The sequence below is a fragment of the Acomys minous genome (genome assembly GCF_964271855.1).
Source record: "Acomys minous genome assembly, chromosome: 15".
Taxonomy (NCBI): Eukaryota; Metazoa; Chordata; class Mammalia; order Rodentia; family Muridae; genus Acomys; species Acomys minous.
Genome location: NC_140497.1, coordinates 7,296,401 through 7,311,723, shown reverse-complemented (window position 1 = coordinate 7,311,723; position 15,323 = coordinate 7,296,401). Strand labels below are relative to the sequence as shown.

The 15,323-nt window shown below is 52.8% G+C and overlaps 1 protein-coding gene across 20 annotated transcripts in view; it reads right to left on the bottom strand.

Moving 5' to 3' along the window:
- The window catches only part of MCF2L (MCF.2 cell line derived transforming sequence like), a 156,082-nt gene that overhangs the window by 34,648 nt on the left and 106,111 nt on the right, over nucleotides 1–15,323 (bottom strand). For 18 of the 20 annotated variants that reach the window (XM_084759493.1, XM_084759494.1, XM_084759480.1 and 15 more), the window contains one exon: nucleotides 5,862–5,952. In XM_084759493.1, coding sequence (XP_084615619.1) covers nucleotides 5,862–5,952 — 91 coding nt within the window. The other 2 variants (XM_084759490.1, XM_084759492.1) reach the window with 2 other exon arrangements.

Genomic DNA, 15,323 nt, shown 5'->3' with positions numbered 1-15,323 from the left:
GATTTTAGCAGAAGCTACAAAAAGCATTTCTTCTTATAGAAGAAGATAGATGAGATCGGGGATCTGAACACACAGTTTATTAGGAAATAGACTGTTTCAACAGTGTATCTTCAAGTTCCCAGACAATTATTCCTGCCATAATTGTGACAATGTTGATATTGCTTTGCCACTGTGAATCTTGGTCACACAAAAGCACAGCTGTATTTTCAGTGGGCACATAGCAGAGAGTGGGAAGATAACTACTCACAGTAGGGAAACCAATTCTCAAATGGGCCAGCAAGCAGCATGTGGATGCATGTGCAGGTGTGTTGCCATGTGTGTGTATTTATGTACATCTGTGTGCATATGTGTATGCATGTGTGGGGGTGTAGATCCAGGAAAGTTTCTTTGTGTGCAAGTGTACCCATATATGAATGTATGCGGATTTGTGTACATGTGAGTATGCAAGTGTCCATGAACCCATGTGAGTATGCACCTTTGCATATGCTTTTATGCTTTCATGTGCACATGTATATGTGCACCTGTATGCACATCTCTGTATGCATGTATCTTTGTGTACATATGTATGTGTGCCTCTTTGTGTATATGCATACACATTTATCACCTGAATATGTGTCTGGGTACATACATGATGCATGCTTGTACACTTGTCTCTATGTGCATGTTTCTGTGTATACATGTGTTTGCATGTGTGCATGTACCTAAGGGCAAGTTTCTCTGTGTATATGCATATTTCTGTGTGTGTATGTGAAAGTGTACAAGTATAGCTGTGTTTGTCTATCTGTGCACAAATCCATATATATATATGCACACATACACATATATGCATATATGTATATATATACATACATACACATCTATATCCATATATACATACCCACAAATGGACACATGGGCAAGGTACCAATGATGACAAGAACACATGGCATTCCCTTTAGTACCCTACCAAATCCTCAGTAGGCTTGAAATGTTTCAATAGAAAATATTGGAGGAAAGATGCTGACTTGACAAAAAGTGTGACTACCCTAGAGCCACATCTCCCTCTAACCACTGTGCTAGCATGAAGCAGGCATTCTGCTACGTGTACAACAATCTGCGCTAGCATGAAGCAGGCATTCCACCACGTGTGCAGCGAGCTCTAAGTTTGAAATCAAGGAAATGGAGAGTCTCCACAGAGGTCACACAGAGTCTGGAGGAGCCTCACCAAGCACATGTCTCATGAGCAGGCTCAAGGACAGGTGGATGGACCCACATCACCGTGGGGTGACCTCAAGCTAACAGGCAGCCCAGCCAGCTGCCACCCTGCTTTAGTGGAAACATCCAGAGCCGCCTTCTCAGCAACTCAAACCCACACCACCTCAGCTCTGCAGAGCTGTACCGGCCTGCAGACTGTTCTGCACAGACTGCACAGTCCCAGAGCAAAAGGAAGTCCCGCCCCTGGGTGGGCTGAGCAACCTGGAGGTTCCACAGCTCAGTTACAAGATCGCTTCCCACACAAGTGCAGGCTCTGAGTTCAATCCCTCAGAACGCACATAAAACGAAGGGGCAAGGAAGTATGCAGAAAATGGCAGCGCGCGCCTGAAATGCAGCGCCTCGGCACTGGAAACAGGAGGGTCCCCGGGACTTGCTGGCCGGCCAGTCTAGCTGGATCAGAGACCTGGGTTCAGCAAGAGACCTTGTCTCAAAGAATAAGTAATGAGGAAGAGTCCTGGACTTTGGTCTCTTCACCCACTCACACACAGTCTCTTACACACATTTTCACAATACACATACCCAAAATCAATTTCCTTGAAACATGCTTGGGCATAGATTTAGCTTGGACTAGGTCACCCATGAGTATAAACATGTATTCTCTATGATGATATCCTCAGGGTTAGTGCACGCATGAGACACACAGACAGAAACACACACAGTAGAGTAGGGGAGGGCGCCATGTTGACAGAGCTCCTAAAAGTGTTTACTCAGGGGTTTTATATCCCTGGGAGAATGGCAACTCAAAACTTCAAAGCAACTGCTTGGCAGTGAGGAGGCACCTGGGCTTGCAGCTCTGGAGCCAGCCATCTCTGACTTTGCTCACTGACGGAGACCAGGAACCTGGAGCATTACACACATGGGCAGATGGGCACATGTGCATGGGCGGATGGACACACGCTTGGCTCCTGATGGAGGTTTTAGGGAGATTGGAAATTTGGCTCCTCCAGTTTCTTATTTTTCTCCTTCCAAGCAAAGCTGGAGGCATCAAAAAGGAAAGAGATCACCCCAAAGCAGGGAACGCAACTCACGAGGCAGCACAGATGGCGGCTAAGAATAGCAGTCATCCCCGAGGCTTACGTAAGTGCTGCTCAGCAGGAACCCAGGCGGCAGGCAGCAGGCAGCTCCTTCCTTGCTTCTGTGGTACCCTGAGAGGGCCTGTTTGGTAGGCCTCCTGGGGCCCTGGCTGGCTGAAGCAGTCATTTCCCTGAAACTACCTGGACCCCAAAACTCAGTGGTTGTGGAGCTCCTAGTCTGGGTGTTGTGCCTACTATAGGCTGCTTTTCATACACTCAGAAGCCAGGATCCTGGAGGAGCCATGCTGGGTTGGCTCCACAGCAATGTGCAGTGTGTGGGTGGTGCCCGGAAGCCTTCCCATTTCTGGACCCCTGGGTATGTACCCCACAATACCCACACCAGGGTTCCTTGCCAGGTGAGCCTCAGAGGCTCAGAGGGAGGGCAGCTGAGCCCTTGTGCGGCCCCGCGCTTCCTAGCATGCCGTCCTTCCCTGGGTTGCAGCTAGTGAGGCTAAGAGTGCGTTCGTCATTGCAGGAGTAACAGACTTTGTTTCCTCCTGGAGACATGCTCAACCCGCACTTCTCCACGTGTCCCCGCCTTCTGTGCTTTACTCACACACACACAGCAGGTGCTTTCAGAGAGCCTTTCTTGGGGTCCTAGCTAGAAAGGAAGGTGGCCCCAGTCCTAGATCAGCAACAAACTGGCTTGTAGCTAGCTCCTGCCCCAACTCTGGGGGTCTCAGCATCTTCCTGCATGCTGCCTGTCACCCCAGTACCCACTAAGCAACTTTCTCTCGCTCTACTCCACACCCAGCTTGGCTGTACACTCTTGGGTCCTTTTTTCCTTCATTTTCCCAGGCCTGCCCCAGGCCTGGCCTACAGTAGTTGCTTAGAACACCGAGTGGAATTGTGTTGATACCATTGGTCATTTCCTATAATGAGAAAAATGCTGGAGATCAAAGACATTTGTGATAAAGTCCTGGAATAAATGGTAACTTCTGCTATTTCCTAGCACTGGCAAATGCTGAGAGTCCTGTTTTACGCTGTACGAGTCAGCGAATGCTAGACACAGTAGTGCGCACCTACGATTCCAGCGTTGGGAAGGTCAGGAGCTCTGACCCAGGCTCAATTGCAGAGTGAGGCCCTGACTCAAAACCAGACAAAAACAACAGAAAACAAAGGACAACGTAAAAATAAAAGTCAAACTCTTTCCTTACAGCCACTGTGTTCACAAAGCAAAGTTTTAAAGATGGGCCAGGCAGCTTCAGAAACCTACCTGTTCTAAGCTCAGCTAACTCACACATGGCAAGAGGAGCCCAGCTGGCACCAGGGAGTGCGAGGCAGCAATGCTGCATGCGGGGCAGAGCTGCAGGACTGCTTCCATCTTGAAATGGAACTTCTGTGTTTCCTGGGGAGATGCTGTGTGTTTGGAAATGCACCTTCTAACCTGGGAGTGGCCCACTAGATACAGCATGGGCAGCTCAGTGGGTGAAGGCTCCCCAAGTTGTCCTCTGACCCCCATACATGCCATAGCACACGAGCTCCCCAAATGAGCAAATAAATATGACTTAAAAAATAAAACACAGCTGGGTGGTGGTGATGCACGTCTTTAATCCCAGCACTTGGGAGGCAGAGGCAGGCGGATCGCTGTGAGTTTAAGGTCAGCCTGGTCTACAAAGTGAGTCCAGGACAGTCAAGGCTACACAGAGAAACCCTGTCTTGAAAAACCAAAAACAAACAAACAAACCCAAACACACAACTCACTCCCTCGCCCCCCCCACAGACACACACACACACACACACACACACACACACACACACACACTGTGATGGTCCCTCCATACCTATGACCAGATGAGTACATGTGATGTGTGTGTAGAGAAGCCATGGCCTGCTGGCTGCATGCAGGCGCATAGCTGCACTTCTGTAAAGGCAGAAGCAAACAGGAGGCGTGGAGAAGGGAGCTTGGCCTCTGACTGAGGATGAGCAAGAGAGGGTGAAGGAGCAGAGGCTGCCCAGGTGGCCGCTGGGTAGTGAGAGTGCAGGTGGAGGTGTGTGAAGGAAGGCTCTGAGGGCTCGGGCTCGTCACAGGACCCCAGAGAAGTCAAGGCCACCCTGACTCCTGCCACCCACACTAGCAACACTTGTCCTGAAAGAGCCGGGGAGGGGAAAGCATGCTGCTGTTGAGCCTGGATGGGCAGGGGCCTGGTGGTGTCACCTGAGGACGAGCTCGCTTCAAAGGACCTGTCCTGGCAACACAGTCAACCCAGGCTCCCTCCTGCTGGATCTGGAGAGGCCTGTTCCAGCATCCTGCACATACCCATCTGACTGGAAATGCTGGTGTGTCCACACACGGCTGTCCACAGTTGATGGGACACCAGAAGCACCTTCCACAGCCTGGGACAGGGACAGGGACTGTGATGGCCCCGGGCCTGGTGACCCACGCCACGCATTCTTACTATTTCCCACCAATGATGACAGGACACCTATGTGGGGGGGGGAGACGAGGGAGATGGGAGCCCCTCACTCCTAGGCACCCCAACTACTTGTGGGGGAGATGAGGGAGATGGGAGCCCCTCACTCCTAGGCACCCCAACTACCTGTGGGGGAGATGAGGGAGATGGGAGCCCCTCACTCCTAGGCACCCCGATTACGTGTGGGGGAGATGAGGGAGATGGGAGCCCCTCACTCCTAGGCACCCCCGCAGAGCTGCACGAGGTGGTCACAGGATGATGCACCCTGAGGGACAGGCTTTCGCCCGGCCTGTAAGCTGAGAGCACCACAGCACACATGGAGTCTCTAGCTTTCTTAATGAGGGATGGGTTTTTTGTGGCACCCAGCAGCCCAGCAGCTCCTGGGTGGGGGGAGGCCAAGGTCAGCTGTGAATGCCTGGCTCAGAGCAGGAGAAGAACCTGACACTGTGCTATCAGTTGCCCAGAGACCCCGGGAGCAGCTGAGCAATCCCAGCCCCACGTCCATGGTGCTGGTGACCAACCAAACGTTTGGTCTTTCATGGTGACAGGTGGGACAGCCAGTGTGGGTGAACTCGTCTTGGATGAAGTGGCCACATCGGGTCTGTGGGTGGGTGGAACAGCTGCTAAGAGGAGATCGCTGCTGCCTTAGTCCCACTGTTCTGAAATAACTGCAGGCTGAAACCGCCAGCAAGTCTGCGACTTCAGGGGCTGCAGACGGTCCCTGGAACTGAGGGTCTCTGCATGCTGTGAGTGCTTGCTAACGAGGACCAAAACATCTCAGGACGAAAGTTTAAGACAAACAGCCCAATGTGGAGAGAGTTGCTTAGAAACAGTAATTGAATTGAATATCCAACTTCCAGCCTGAAGGCCAACACCCACAGAACCTCTGCTCAGAACCCCACTTCCGCTACTCAGAGACCCATAACAGATCCCTAAGAGAGACCCCCTGGCAAATGAACATGCCCAGAGATCAAGAGGCCCTCTGGGCCTGGTATGGCTCAGCCTACCCCTGGCTAGGTCCCCTGGGAGACTCCTTAATTCCCACCTTCCACATAGACTAGAAAGAAAAGCAGCCAGCAGTCACTCTGCAGGAGTGTGCAGGGCCCCACGAGGTACTCACGGCTATTCGCAGGACCGACGCCTTCACGGAGGTCCATTTGTCCTGCCTTCGGTCTATGACCAAGATGAATCCAATGCCAGCATCTTGCAAACTAAAACAAGGAGAAACACTTGGAGTCAGCGTGTGCTGGCAGCGAACCTGGCTTCCACAGACATCAGGGACCCCACCATCCCATGCCATCTCTGCAAGCCAAAGCATATGCCAGGGGTCTCAGCAGAGCATCAGGCTTCTGAAGGCCCAAGTGGCCCCACCCTGCGATCCTCAGGACTTCTTTCTATGTAAAGGAGAACAGATATTTTCCATTTGTTATTTCTCAGCATTGATTTGCAGGTCAGCAGAAACCCCTCTTCCTGGAACAGAGTAGCATCCTACGGCATCACAAGCACCAAGCCACATCTTTTCGTGCCTGGACAAGTGATAAAACCACCAAAACAAGCTTCAGGACCCATACATCATGTTAGTCCCAACATCTGAGGTCCTGTGTTCATCCACATTAAAAAATGGCTCCTGATGACATCACGGTTTGGGGTGAAAATCTCCAAGGCTTGTGAAGGCTCCCTGATGTCAGTGGGGTGTGTGGTGTGAGCCTTCGCCCTCCGCAGCAGCGACATCTGGGATAAAGGCAGGGCAGCATCGTGCAGCTGTGTAGCATGCCCTCGGTCTCTCAGCTCAGCCTGGCGGCAGAAGCCTGAGTCACAGGGTGGAAGTGGGAGGTGTGCTTCTGTTGGCTAATTTCACATGCCCGCCAATTGTGCGATGCCAGCAGCCACTGCTGTCAGCCAATCCTCCACAGACAGGAACAAGCCAGGCTGGCGGAGGCCCCAGCTCTGAGTGCCTGGTTTCCGAAACTATGAACGATTCTCAGCAAGCCATTTCTGTACTTAAGTGAAAGTCAGAAATCTATACTGCACTATAAATTATGCAGTCAGCAAAGCTGCATGCCACGTCTGCATCAATAGACCATTCTAAGTCTTGGAAGCAATGTGACAGTGGCATGCAAAGCACACACCAGTGCACAGCGGAATGTTGGTGACATGCAGAATACTCTTGGGGAAATGTCCGTGTACAAGAAAGTCTTTTCTCAGGCAGCCTTCTGCTGCTGCTGGCTCAGCAGGACTGCAGACCCTCTCTTGCCCAGCTGGTTCCACTGGGCTAGGGCCTGAAGAGGTGCAAACAGAACAGGTCTCCCATCCTGCTCTGGCCTGGGCAATAGAGGCGTCTTACACCCCAAGGGAGTATGAGGGCTATACTCCTTCTGAACGGCACTACACTGGCCTTTGCTCAATTTGACGTGGCATTTAATGGTTGGTGGGTGAATCCAACTATCCTGGCCTCAACTGTACCATGTGGTTCACAGCCCAGCCCAGATCCAGACAGGGAGGTAGCAGCGCTGTAGTGGCCACATGGAGTAGAGACCACTGACAGATGTCTGGCTGATGGGCCTCCAACCATCCTCTCAGTGTTATAGGCGCTCTCCCTATGGTGCAAGGAACTTATGTACAATCTCAGAAGCCCTAAGGCCATGGGACCGCTGGGCTGACAGGAGCCACCTCCTGCCTCCCTCCTCTACTGCAGGTAATGCCCCGGGTCCGCCTCTGTAGCTCTGCGTTAGGCACCCAAGCCTGACCCTTTCTAGAGTGACAAGGCTCAGGATGATGGGACGTCACCATCCACAGAAGACTCAATCCAAACAGTGCAGCTGCATGCTTCCAGTCCTAAACCAGTAGTCTGAGGAACACCCACAGAGGGCTAACCTGCAGGGCCTCCTAATAGCAGCCAGCGCCAAGGGGTACACATGAGAGGAGATGCTACTCCTCTGTGACTCACTGTGGTTATTTCCGGTCCCTTCTGCATCCACCTGCTGGGGCCACTAGAGTTACATGCAAATCCAGTGAAAGTGGTATCTGTGACTAAGGTGATCAGTTCACAGTGCAGCACAGCCTGACTCAGTTTCCCCCTTTTCCAGAAGCAATTTTTTTTTTTTTGGTTTTTTGAGACAGGGTTTCTCTGTGTAGCTTTCCTAGACTCACTTTGTAGACCAGGCTGGCCTCGAACTCACAGCGATCTGCCTGCCTCTGCCTCCTGAGTGCTGGGATTAAAGGTGTGTGCCACCACACCTGGTCCAGAAGCAATTTCTGTTATGGAGGAATCATAGCCTCTTTCTCCAGTCTCCACATTTCCCATGAACCCCCGCATGAGGGAGCTTGGGAGATGGCTAGTAGGTAAATTTGCTTGCCATGAAGTATGAAGGCCTGTGCTAGGATTCCAAGCTCACATAAGAAAAAAGCTGGCGTAGCAGTGCATGCTTGTAAGCTTAGAACTGGGGAGAGTGTGACAGGAGGATCCCTGAGGCACATGGTCAGCCAGCTGGGCCAAATCAGTGAGTTACAGATTTGGGGACAGAGACCCTGACGGAAAAAAAAAATTGGAGAGTGATTGAGGAAGACATTGGATCTTGACCTCTGGCCTCTACACACATGTGCATTTGCCCATATACATACATGGATATGTACACATATATCCAATACACACACAGATACGCATACACACATAAAGATACCCCTTCACAGTTCCACAATAGGCCCTAGACCCGAGGCCCTAGTGAGATTCTGAGGCCAGAACATTCTTTTTAGGGGAACAAATTTCACAGTGCACCCCAGGGTCCTTGACCCCACCCCAGGCTAATGCAGAAGCTTGCGAGCCTATATCCAGCTTGCCATTTCCTGTGTGCATCTGTGCAAATGCCCAAGAAAGCACAGATAGTTGCTGTTGGCCACACACAGGCACAACATGTTCCTAAACCACCACCCCATCCACCCAGGAAGCTCTGTCCCTGCACTCATGCTAAACATCTGGATTTTCTAAAGTCCTGCATTAGTGTGAAACTATGATCTCACACAAGTCCATTTGAGTGAAAAATATTACTACACGTGAAATACTATCTTTGAGCTACTATTACTGTGATGAAACACCATGACCAAAAGTAAGTTGAGGAGGAAAGGACTTATTTGGCTTACACTTCCTTATCACTGCTCATCACTGAAGGAGGTCAGGATAGGAACCTAAACAGAGCAGGAACCTGGAGGCAGGAGCTGATGCAGGTGCCATAGAAGGGGGCTGCTTACTGGCTTGCTCCTTTTCATTATAGATCTGCATAAGCCTGCCCGTACAACACAGTCAACACTAGGCTGTCTTGAAATCTCCTCTGCCAACACCATTAATCCCAAGGCTCTTCGATTTAGCCTCTGGCAGATTATTTGGATAAAAGCAGAAAGCAGCCACATTCTTTGCTAAAATATCACAAGAACAGTCTCTAGGCCACTTACTAAGACTCTTCTCCTCTGAGACCCCTGGAGCTGCACCATTATGATCTACACTGTTCTCAGCACCATTGTCTTCCATGCTCCTACTAGTATGGTCCATCAAGTGCTGCTCTAAGCAGTCACTTGTGTTCCCAATCAAAGTCCCAAAGTCCACATTCTGCCAACAAGCAGCATGGCCTGGCCTGTCACAGCAACGCCCCACTCCTGGTACCAAGTTCTGTCTTGAGTTCTGTTGCTGTGCAGAGACACCATGATCACAGCAACTCTTATAAAGGAAAACTATCATAATTGGAGCTGGCTTACAGTTTTAGAGGTTTGGTTCCTTGTCATCATGGCAGGGAGATATGGTGGCACACAGGCAGACACAGTGCTGGAGAGGTAGCTGAGAGGTCTACACCCGGATCCACAGGCATCAGGAAGAGAGAAACACTGAGCCTGGCTGACTTGAGCTTTTGAAACCTCAAAACTCTCCCTGACTGACACATTCTATTCAACAAGGTCATGCAAGGGGGGGGGGGGCTTCCCAGGTGGGCACACGAGCTAAATGTGAGATCCATGGGCTCACTTTATTTAAAAAGAGTGGGGGCTGGGCATGGTGGCACACACCTTTAATCCTAGCACTAGGGAGGCAGAGGCAGGTGGATCTTTGAGTTTGAGGCCAGCCTGGTCTACAGAGAGTTTCAGGACAGCCAGGGCTATACAGAGAAACCCTGTCTCAAAAAAAGAAAAAAAAAGGGGTGTGGGTGGGGTGTGGGGGGGTGATAGGTCTCACAAAGGCTGTTTCAGGAATTTGGAGTTTGCAGGAACCTTCTCTAAGGGCACCGCTGTTCTAGTTCTGAAAGCCTGTGAGGTCTGACCACAGTGCCACTGGCAGGAACAGCAATCGGAATGGCAGGTACAGGCCTCGGTCTGTCCTACAGCTTCATATTTCCTCAAAAGCCTAGCTCAGTGGGATCCGGCATCAGGGGGACCTACTCCATCCCGCGTGGGATCCAGCAGCAGGGGCGTCAGGGGGACCTACTCCATCCCGCGTGGGATCCAGCAGCAGGGGCATCAGGGGGACCTACTCCATCCCGCGTGGGATCCAGCAGCAGGGGCATCAGGGGGACCTACTCCATCCCGCATGGGATCCAGCAGCAGGGGCATCAGGGGGACCTACTCCATCCCACGTGGGATCCAGCAGCAGGGGCGTCAGGGGGACCTACTCCATCCCGTGTGGGATCCAGCAGCAGGGGCATCAGGGGGACCTACTCCATCCCGCGAGGGATCCAGCAGCAGGGGCGTCAGGGGGACCTACTCCATCCCGCGTGGGATCCAGCAGCAGGGGCGTCAGGGGGACCTACTCCATCCCGCGTGGGATCCAGCAGCAGGGGCGTCAGGGGGACCTACTCCATCCCGCGTGGGATCCAGCAGCAGGGGCGTCAGGGGGACCTACTCCATCCCGCGTGGGATCCAGCAGCAGGGGCGTCAGGGGGACCTACTCCATCCCGCGAGGGATCCAGCAGCAGGGGCATCAGGGGGACCTACTCCATCCCGCGTGGGATCCAGCAGCAGGGGCATCAGGGGGACCTACTCCATCCCATGTGGGATCCAGCAGCAGGGGCATCAGGGGGACCTACTCTATCCTGCGTGGGTTTGGGGTAGCAGAGGTCAAACACGCCAAGTCCCTGACATCAGTGAGGGAACACAGTCCCCTGGGTGTGGCATGCCTGCCTCCCTCTTTAGATCAGAGCAACTATGAGTACCCGCAGGACACCCTCACAAGGTCAGGCTTGCTCCCCCCTCATAGCTGGAGAGAGGGAGGGGATTGCTGGGCTCTCACCTGAGATTCTAGGCACACTCTGTCCCTCCTAGCTGCCTCCTCACACCCTCACCGCACAGTCCTGTCCCAGCCCCACATGGTTTCGGGGAGATGGTGTCTTTGCTATGATGCAGCTGTTGTGTAAGGTCACTCAGTTCGTCACTTTGAAAAGATGGATGTGGATGTGATCTTTCTTTGGCTTCTCATTGGTCCCTTTGGTGTCACCGGTGTTATCTCCCCCAGGAAAAATTAACCCCATTGCTCACATAAGTAGAAGAACTGTTATCATGGGATAACGGTAAACATCCAAGGGCCAAACAGCAGGAGTGAGTGTTGGGGCTGGGGTACAGTAGCCAGAGATCAGAAATCTCATAGTTGGAGAAGGGTACAAGTGTGATGTGTCCCCCTGTGGCGCCTGGATGGAGGGAACTAGAACGTGACCTCAGGAGAGAGCGTGTGGTTCTGGAGAGAGGCAGCTAGTGGTGAGGCAAGCAGAGGCCCAAGGGTCACAGGATAAGTTCATCACAGATGGAACATCTCTGGCCAGTAGGACATGTTCCTGTGATTTCTCAGAGTGTATGAAATGTCTTGTCCTTCCTGTCACTGTCTTAGTAACACTGGAGTTTAAAAGCATATCCTGGAGCACCGTGTACATGATTTATAAATTACTAGTTAGAAGAACGAAAGGGGGATAAAATGTATGTGAAAATAGGGCAGGTCAGTTGCGCCACAAGGCACATGGTAAATGGTGAGATTTTACAATAGTTTGAGTAATGGCGCCCTCTTGTGGCCAGCATGAAGCTGCGCAGTCAGGAGGGGGCTAGAGCTGGGTCGTTCTTTACCCTTGGCCTCCTACCGGGTTCCCAGGCCTCACAGGTTGAAGTGGCAACTGGCTGCTTAGAGCATCCTGAGAGCATAAAGGAACAGAGTTTGTGAGGACCCAGCCAGAACCCTAGGACAGCTCGAGGACAATAAGGCGATCGTCCCGAGGGTACCCATCTTCCCTGGGTTGCCTGGCTGGTTCCTCTGGGCTCAAGGGCTTACTTAGAGCACTGGCCCAGGAGGCATGGAGCCAGTCAGCAGAACACATAGGACCTGGTCTCTTCTGAGCAGGGACAAGGGTGGGGTCATGGAACAGGGTGGCCCCTCCCACCTGTGTGTGTTATTACCTATGCCTGGCTCTGGGTAGGTGTCCCCAGCCTCAAGCCTCTCTGGGGAGGCATAGGCACATGCTATGTGTTGGGGGAGGGCAGAGGGACACCAGGTGGGTGTTATATGGGTTGGGGAGGGCAGAGGGGCACCAGGTGGGTGTTATATGGGTTGGGGGAGGGCAGAGGGGCACCAGGTGGGTGTTATATGGGTTGGGGAGGGCAGAGGGGCACCAGGTGGGTGTTATATGTGTTGGGGAGGGCAGAGGGGCACCAGGTGGGTGTTATATGGGTTGGGGGAGGGCAGAGGGGCACCAGGTGGGTGTTATATGGGTTGGGGGAGGGCAGAGGGGCACCAGGTGGGTGTTATATGGGTTGGGGGAGGGCAGAGGGGCACCAGGTGGGTGTTATATGGGTTGGGGGAGGGCAGAGGGGCACCAGGTGGGTGTTATATGTGTTGGGGGAGGGCAGAGGGGCACCAGGTGGGTGTTATATGGGTTGGGGGAGGGCAGAGGGGCACCAGGTGGGTGTTATATGGGTTGGGGGAGGGCAGAGGGGCACCAGGTGGGTGTTATATGGGTTGGGGGAGGGCAGAGGGGCACCAGGTGGGTGTTATATGGGTTGGGGAGGGCAGAGGGGCACCAGGTGGGTGTTATATGGGTTGGGGAGGGCAGAGGGGCACCAGGTGGGTGTTATATGGGTTGGGGAGGGCAGAGGGACACCAGGTGGGTGTTATATGGGTTGGGGGAGGGCAGAGGGGCACCAGGTGGGTGTTATATGGGTTGGGGGAGGGCAGAGGGGCACCAGGTGGGTGTTATATGGGTTGGGGGAGGGCAGAGGGGCACCAGGTGGGTGTTATATGGGTTGGGGAGGGCAGAGGGGCACCAGGTGGGTGTTATATGGGTTGGGGAGGGCAGAGGGACACCAGGTGGGTGTTATATGGGTTGGGGAGGGCAGAGGGGCACCAGGTGGGTGTTATATGGGTTGGGGACGGCAGAGGGGCACCAGGTGGGTGTTATATGGGTTGGGGGAGGGCAGAGGGACACCAGGTGGCTGTTATATGTGTTGTGGGAGGGCAGAGGGGCACCAGGTGGCTGTTATATGTGTTGGGGGAGGGCAGAGGGGCACCAGGTGGCTGTTATTTGGGTTGGGGGAGGGCAGAGGGGCACCAGGTGGCTGTTATATGTGTTGGGGGAGGGCAGAGGGACACTATATGATCCAATCCTCCTGGCTCTGAAGGACAAGGAGACTAATGGAAGCCATGGTTCTGCAGTGGCTACTGGGCTCAATCTGCCTTTCTCTGAACACTAGAGGAGAAGTGAAATCAGGGACCCTGCTGTCAGAAATGGCCTGAATACCCACCTCCCGGCCATCTTGGCTAAGCAGTCTCCTACCTGCCCTTCCCTCAGTCTCCCAGAGCCATGGTCTTGCCCCAGAAGGCCTCTCTGAGTTCTGTTGAACTCCTTAAGACTTGAGTTGGTCTGTGCTCTGAACCAGAGCTCATCACAGCTCACAAAGAAATTGTTGATGTGTGTGTGTGTCACACATGTGTGGTGTGGTATATGTGTCACACAGTGTATGGTGTGGTATGTCATCATACGTGTGTGGTGTGGTGTATGTGTCACACGTGTGTGTGTGGCACATGTATGTGGTGTGGTATGTGTGTATGAGGTACATGTGTGTGGTGTGGTGTGTGTCACACATGTGTGGTGTGGTGTGTGTGTCACACATGTGTGGTGTGTGTGTGTCACACGTGTGTGGTGTGGTGTGTGTGGCACATGTGTGTGGTGTGGTGTGTGTGTGTGGCACACATGTGTGGTGTGGAGTGTGTGTAGCACATGAATGTGGAGTGGTGTGTGTGTGTGTGAGGCACACATGTGTGGCATGGTATGTGTGGCACATATGTGTGGTGTGGTGTGTGTGTGGCACACATGTGTGGTGTGGTGTGTGTGTAGCACACATGTGTGGTGTGGTATCATCCCTGGGCTGGTGGTCCTGGGTGCTATAAGAAAGCCGACTGAACAAGCCATGGGGAGCAAGCCAGTAAGCAGCACCTTCCATGGCCTCTGCATCAGCTCCTGACCCCAGGTTCCTGCCCTGACTTCCTTTAGTGATGAACAGTAATATGGAAATGTAAGTAAAATAAACCCTTTCCTCTCCAAGTTGCTTTTGGTCATGTTTCATGACAGCAGTAGAAGAACTGACCTGGACACATGAGGCTCGAGGGCGACATTTAGGAACTGTCCTCAACAGGGGACAGAAAATAAAAACCTACTCCTCTAGTGATGGCTCTTCACCGTCGTGACATTTAGGAACTGTCCTCAACAGGGGACAGAAAATAAAAACCTACTCCTTGAGTGAAGGCTCTTCACCGTCGTAGGGCCCTGACCATGAAAGCTCGGACCCCACAGCTCCCTGCTGACAGGCAGGTGCATTGGCCGATTTACACTATGGGAATCAATAAACAAGGCCAACTCAACGGCTCTAAAGCATTGCTGGACATAAAGGAAGCTGAGACTGGGGCCATGCTGTCCACCACGCGTGGGAGTGAGCAGTCTGGAGGTTAGCCAGTCCCTCTCTGTGGTTTCTGGTGAGGAAGAAGCAGAGATTGCATCTTTAACACAGGCGTGGCGGCGGCTTAGTGCAAGCATGGGCGCACACACTCTCTCTACCCGTACACTCACACTCCCTGGAAACTTCCATCTGAATGCATGCACATACACAAGTGTATATGAGCATGCATATGTGAACACAAGTTGGAAACACACAGGAAGGTGTGTGCATGTGAGAGTGTGCATGTGGGGAGCACAGGTGTGAATCTGTGCATATGCAAGAGCATGTATGAGTTAATTTGTAAGTGTGAGCATGTGTAAGTGCATGAGTACATGGGTGTGTATGTTAGCCTGTACATGTGTGACTGAGAGTACATGTATGTGTGTGTGCGCGTGTGTGCGCGCACTTACACACGAATGAGTATGCATGTATGCACGTCTCCTTGGTGGCCTTCCTCAGACCTGGAGGTGGTCAGGGAGGCTGGAAATTGCCATGGCTGGTATGAGGTGGGGGAGGGCAGCTCCAGAACCCTGAGAGGAGGCTGTGGGTGAGTGCAGACTGCTTCGCACTCAGAGGCCCCCCCACCCCCCCCACCCCCACCCCCCCACCCCCCCCACCCCCCGGTAAGGGCTGCTGC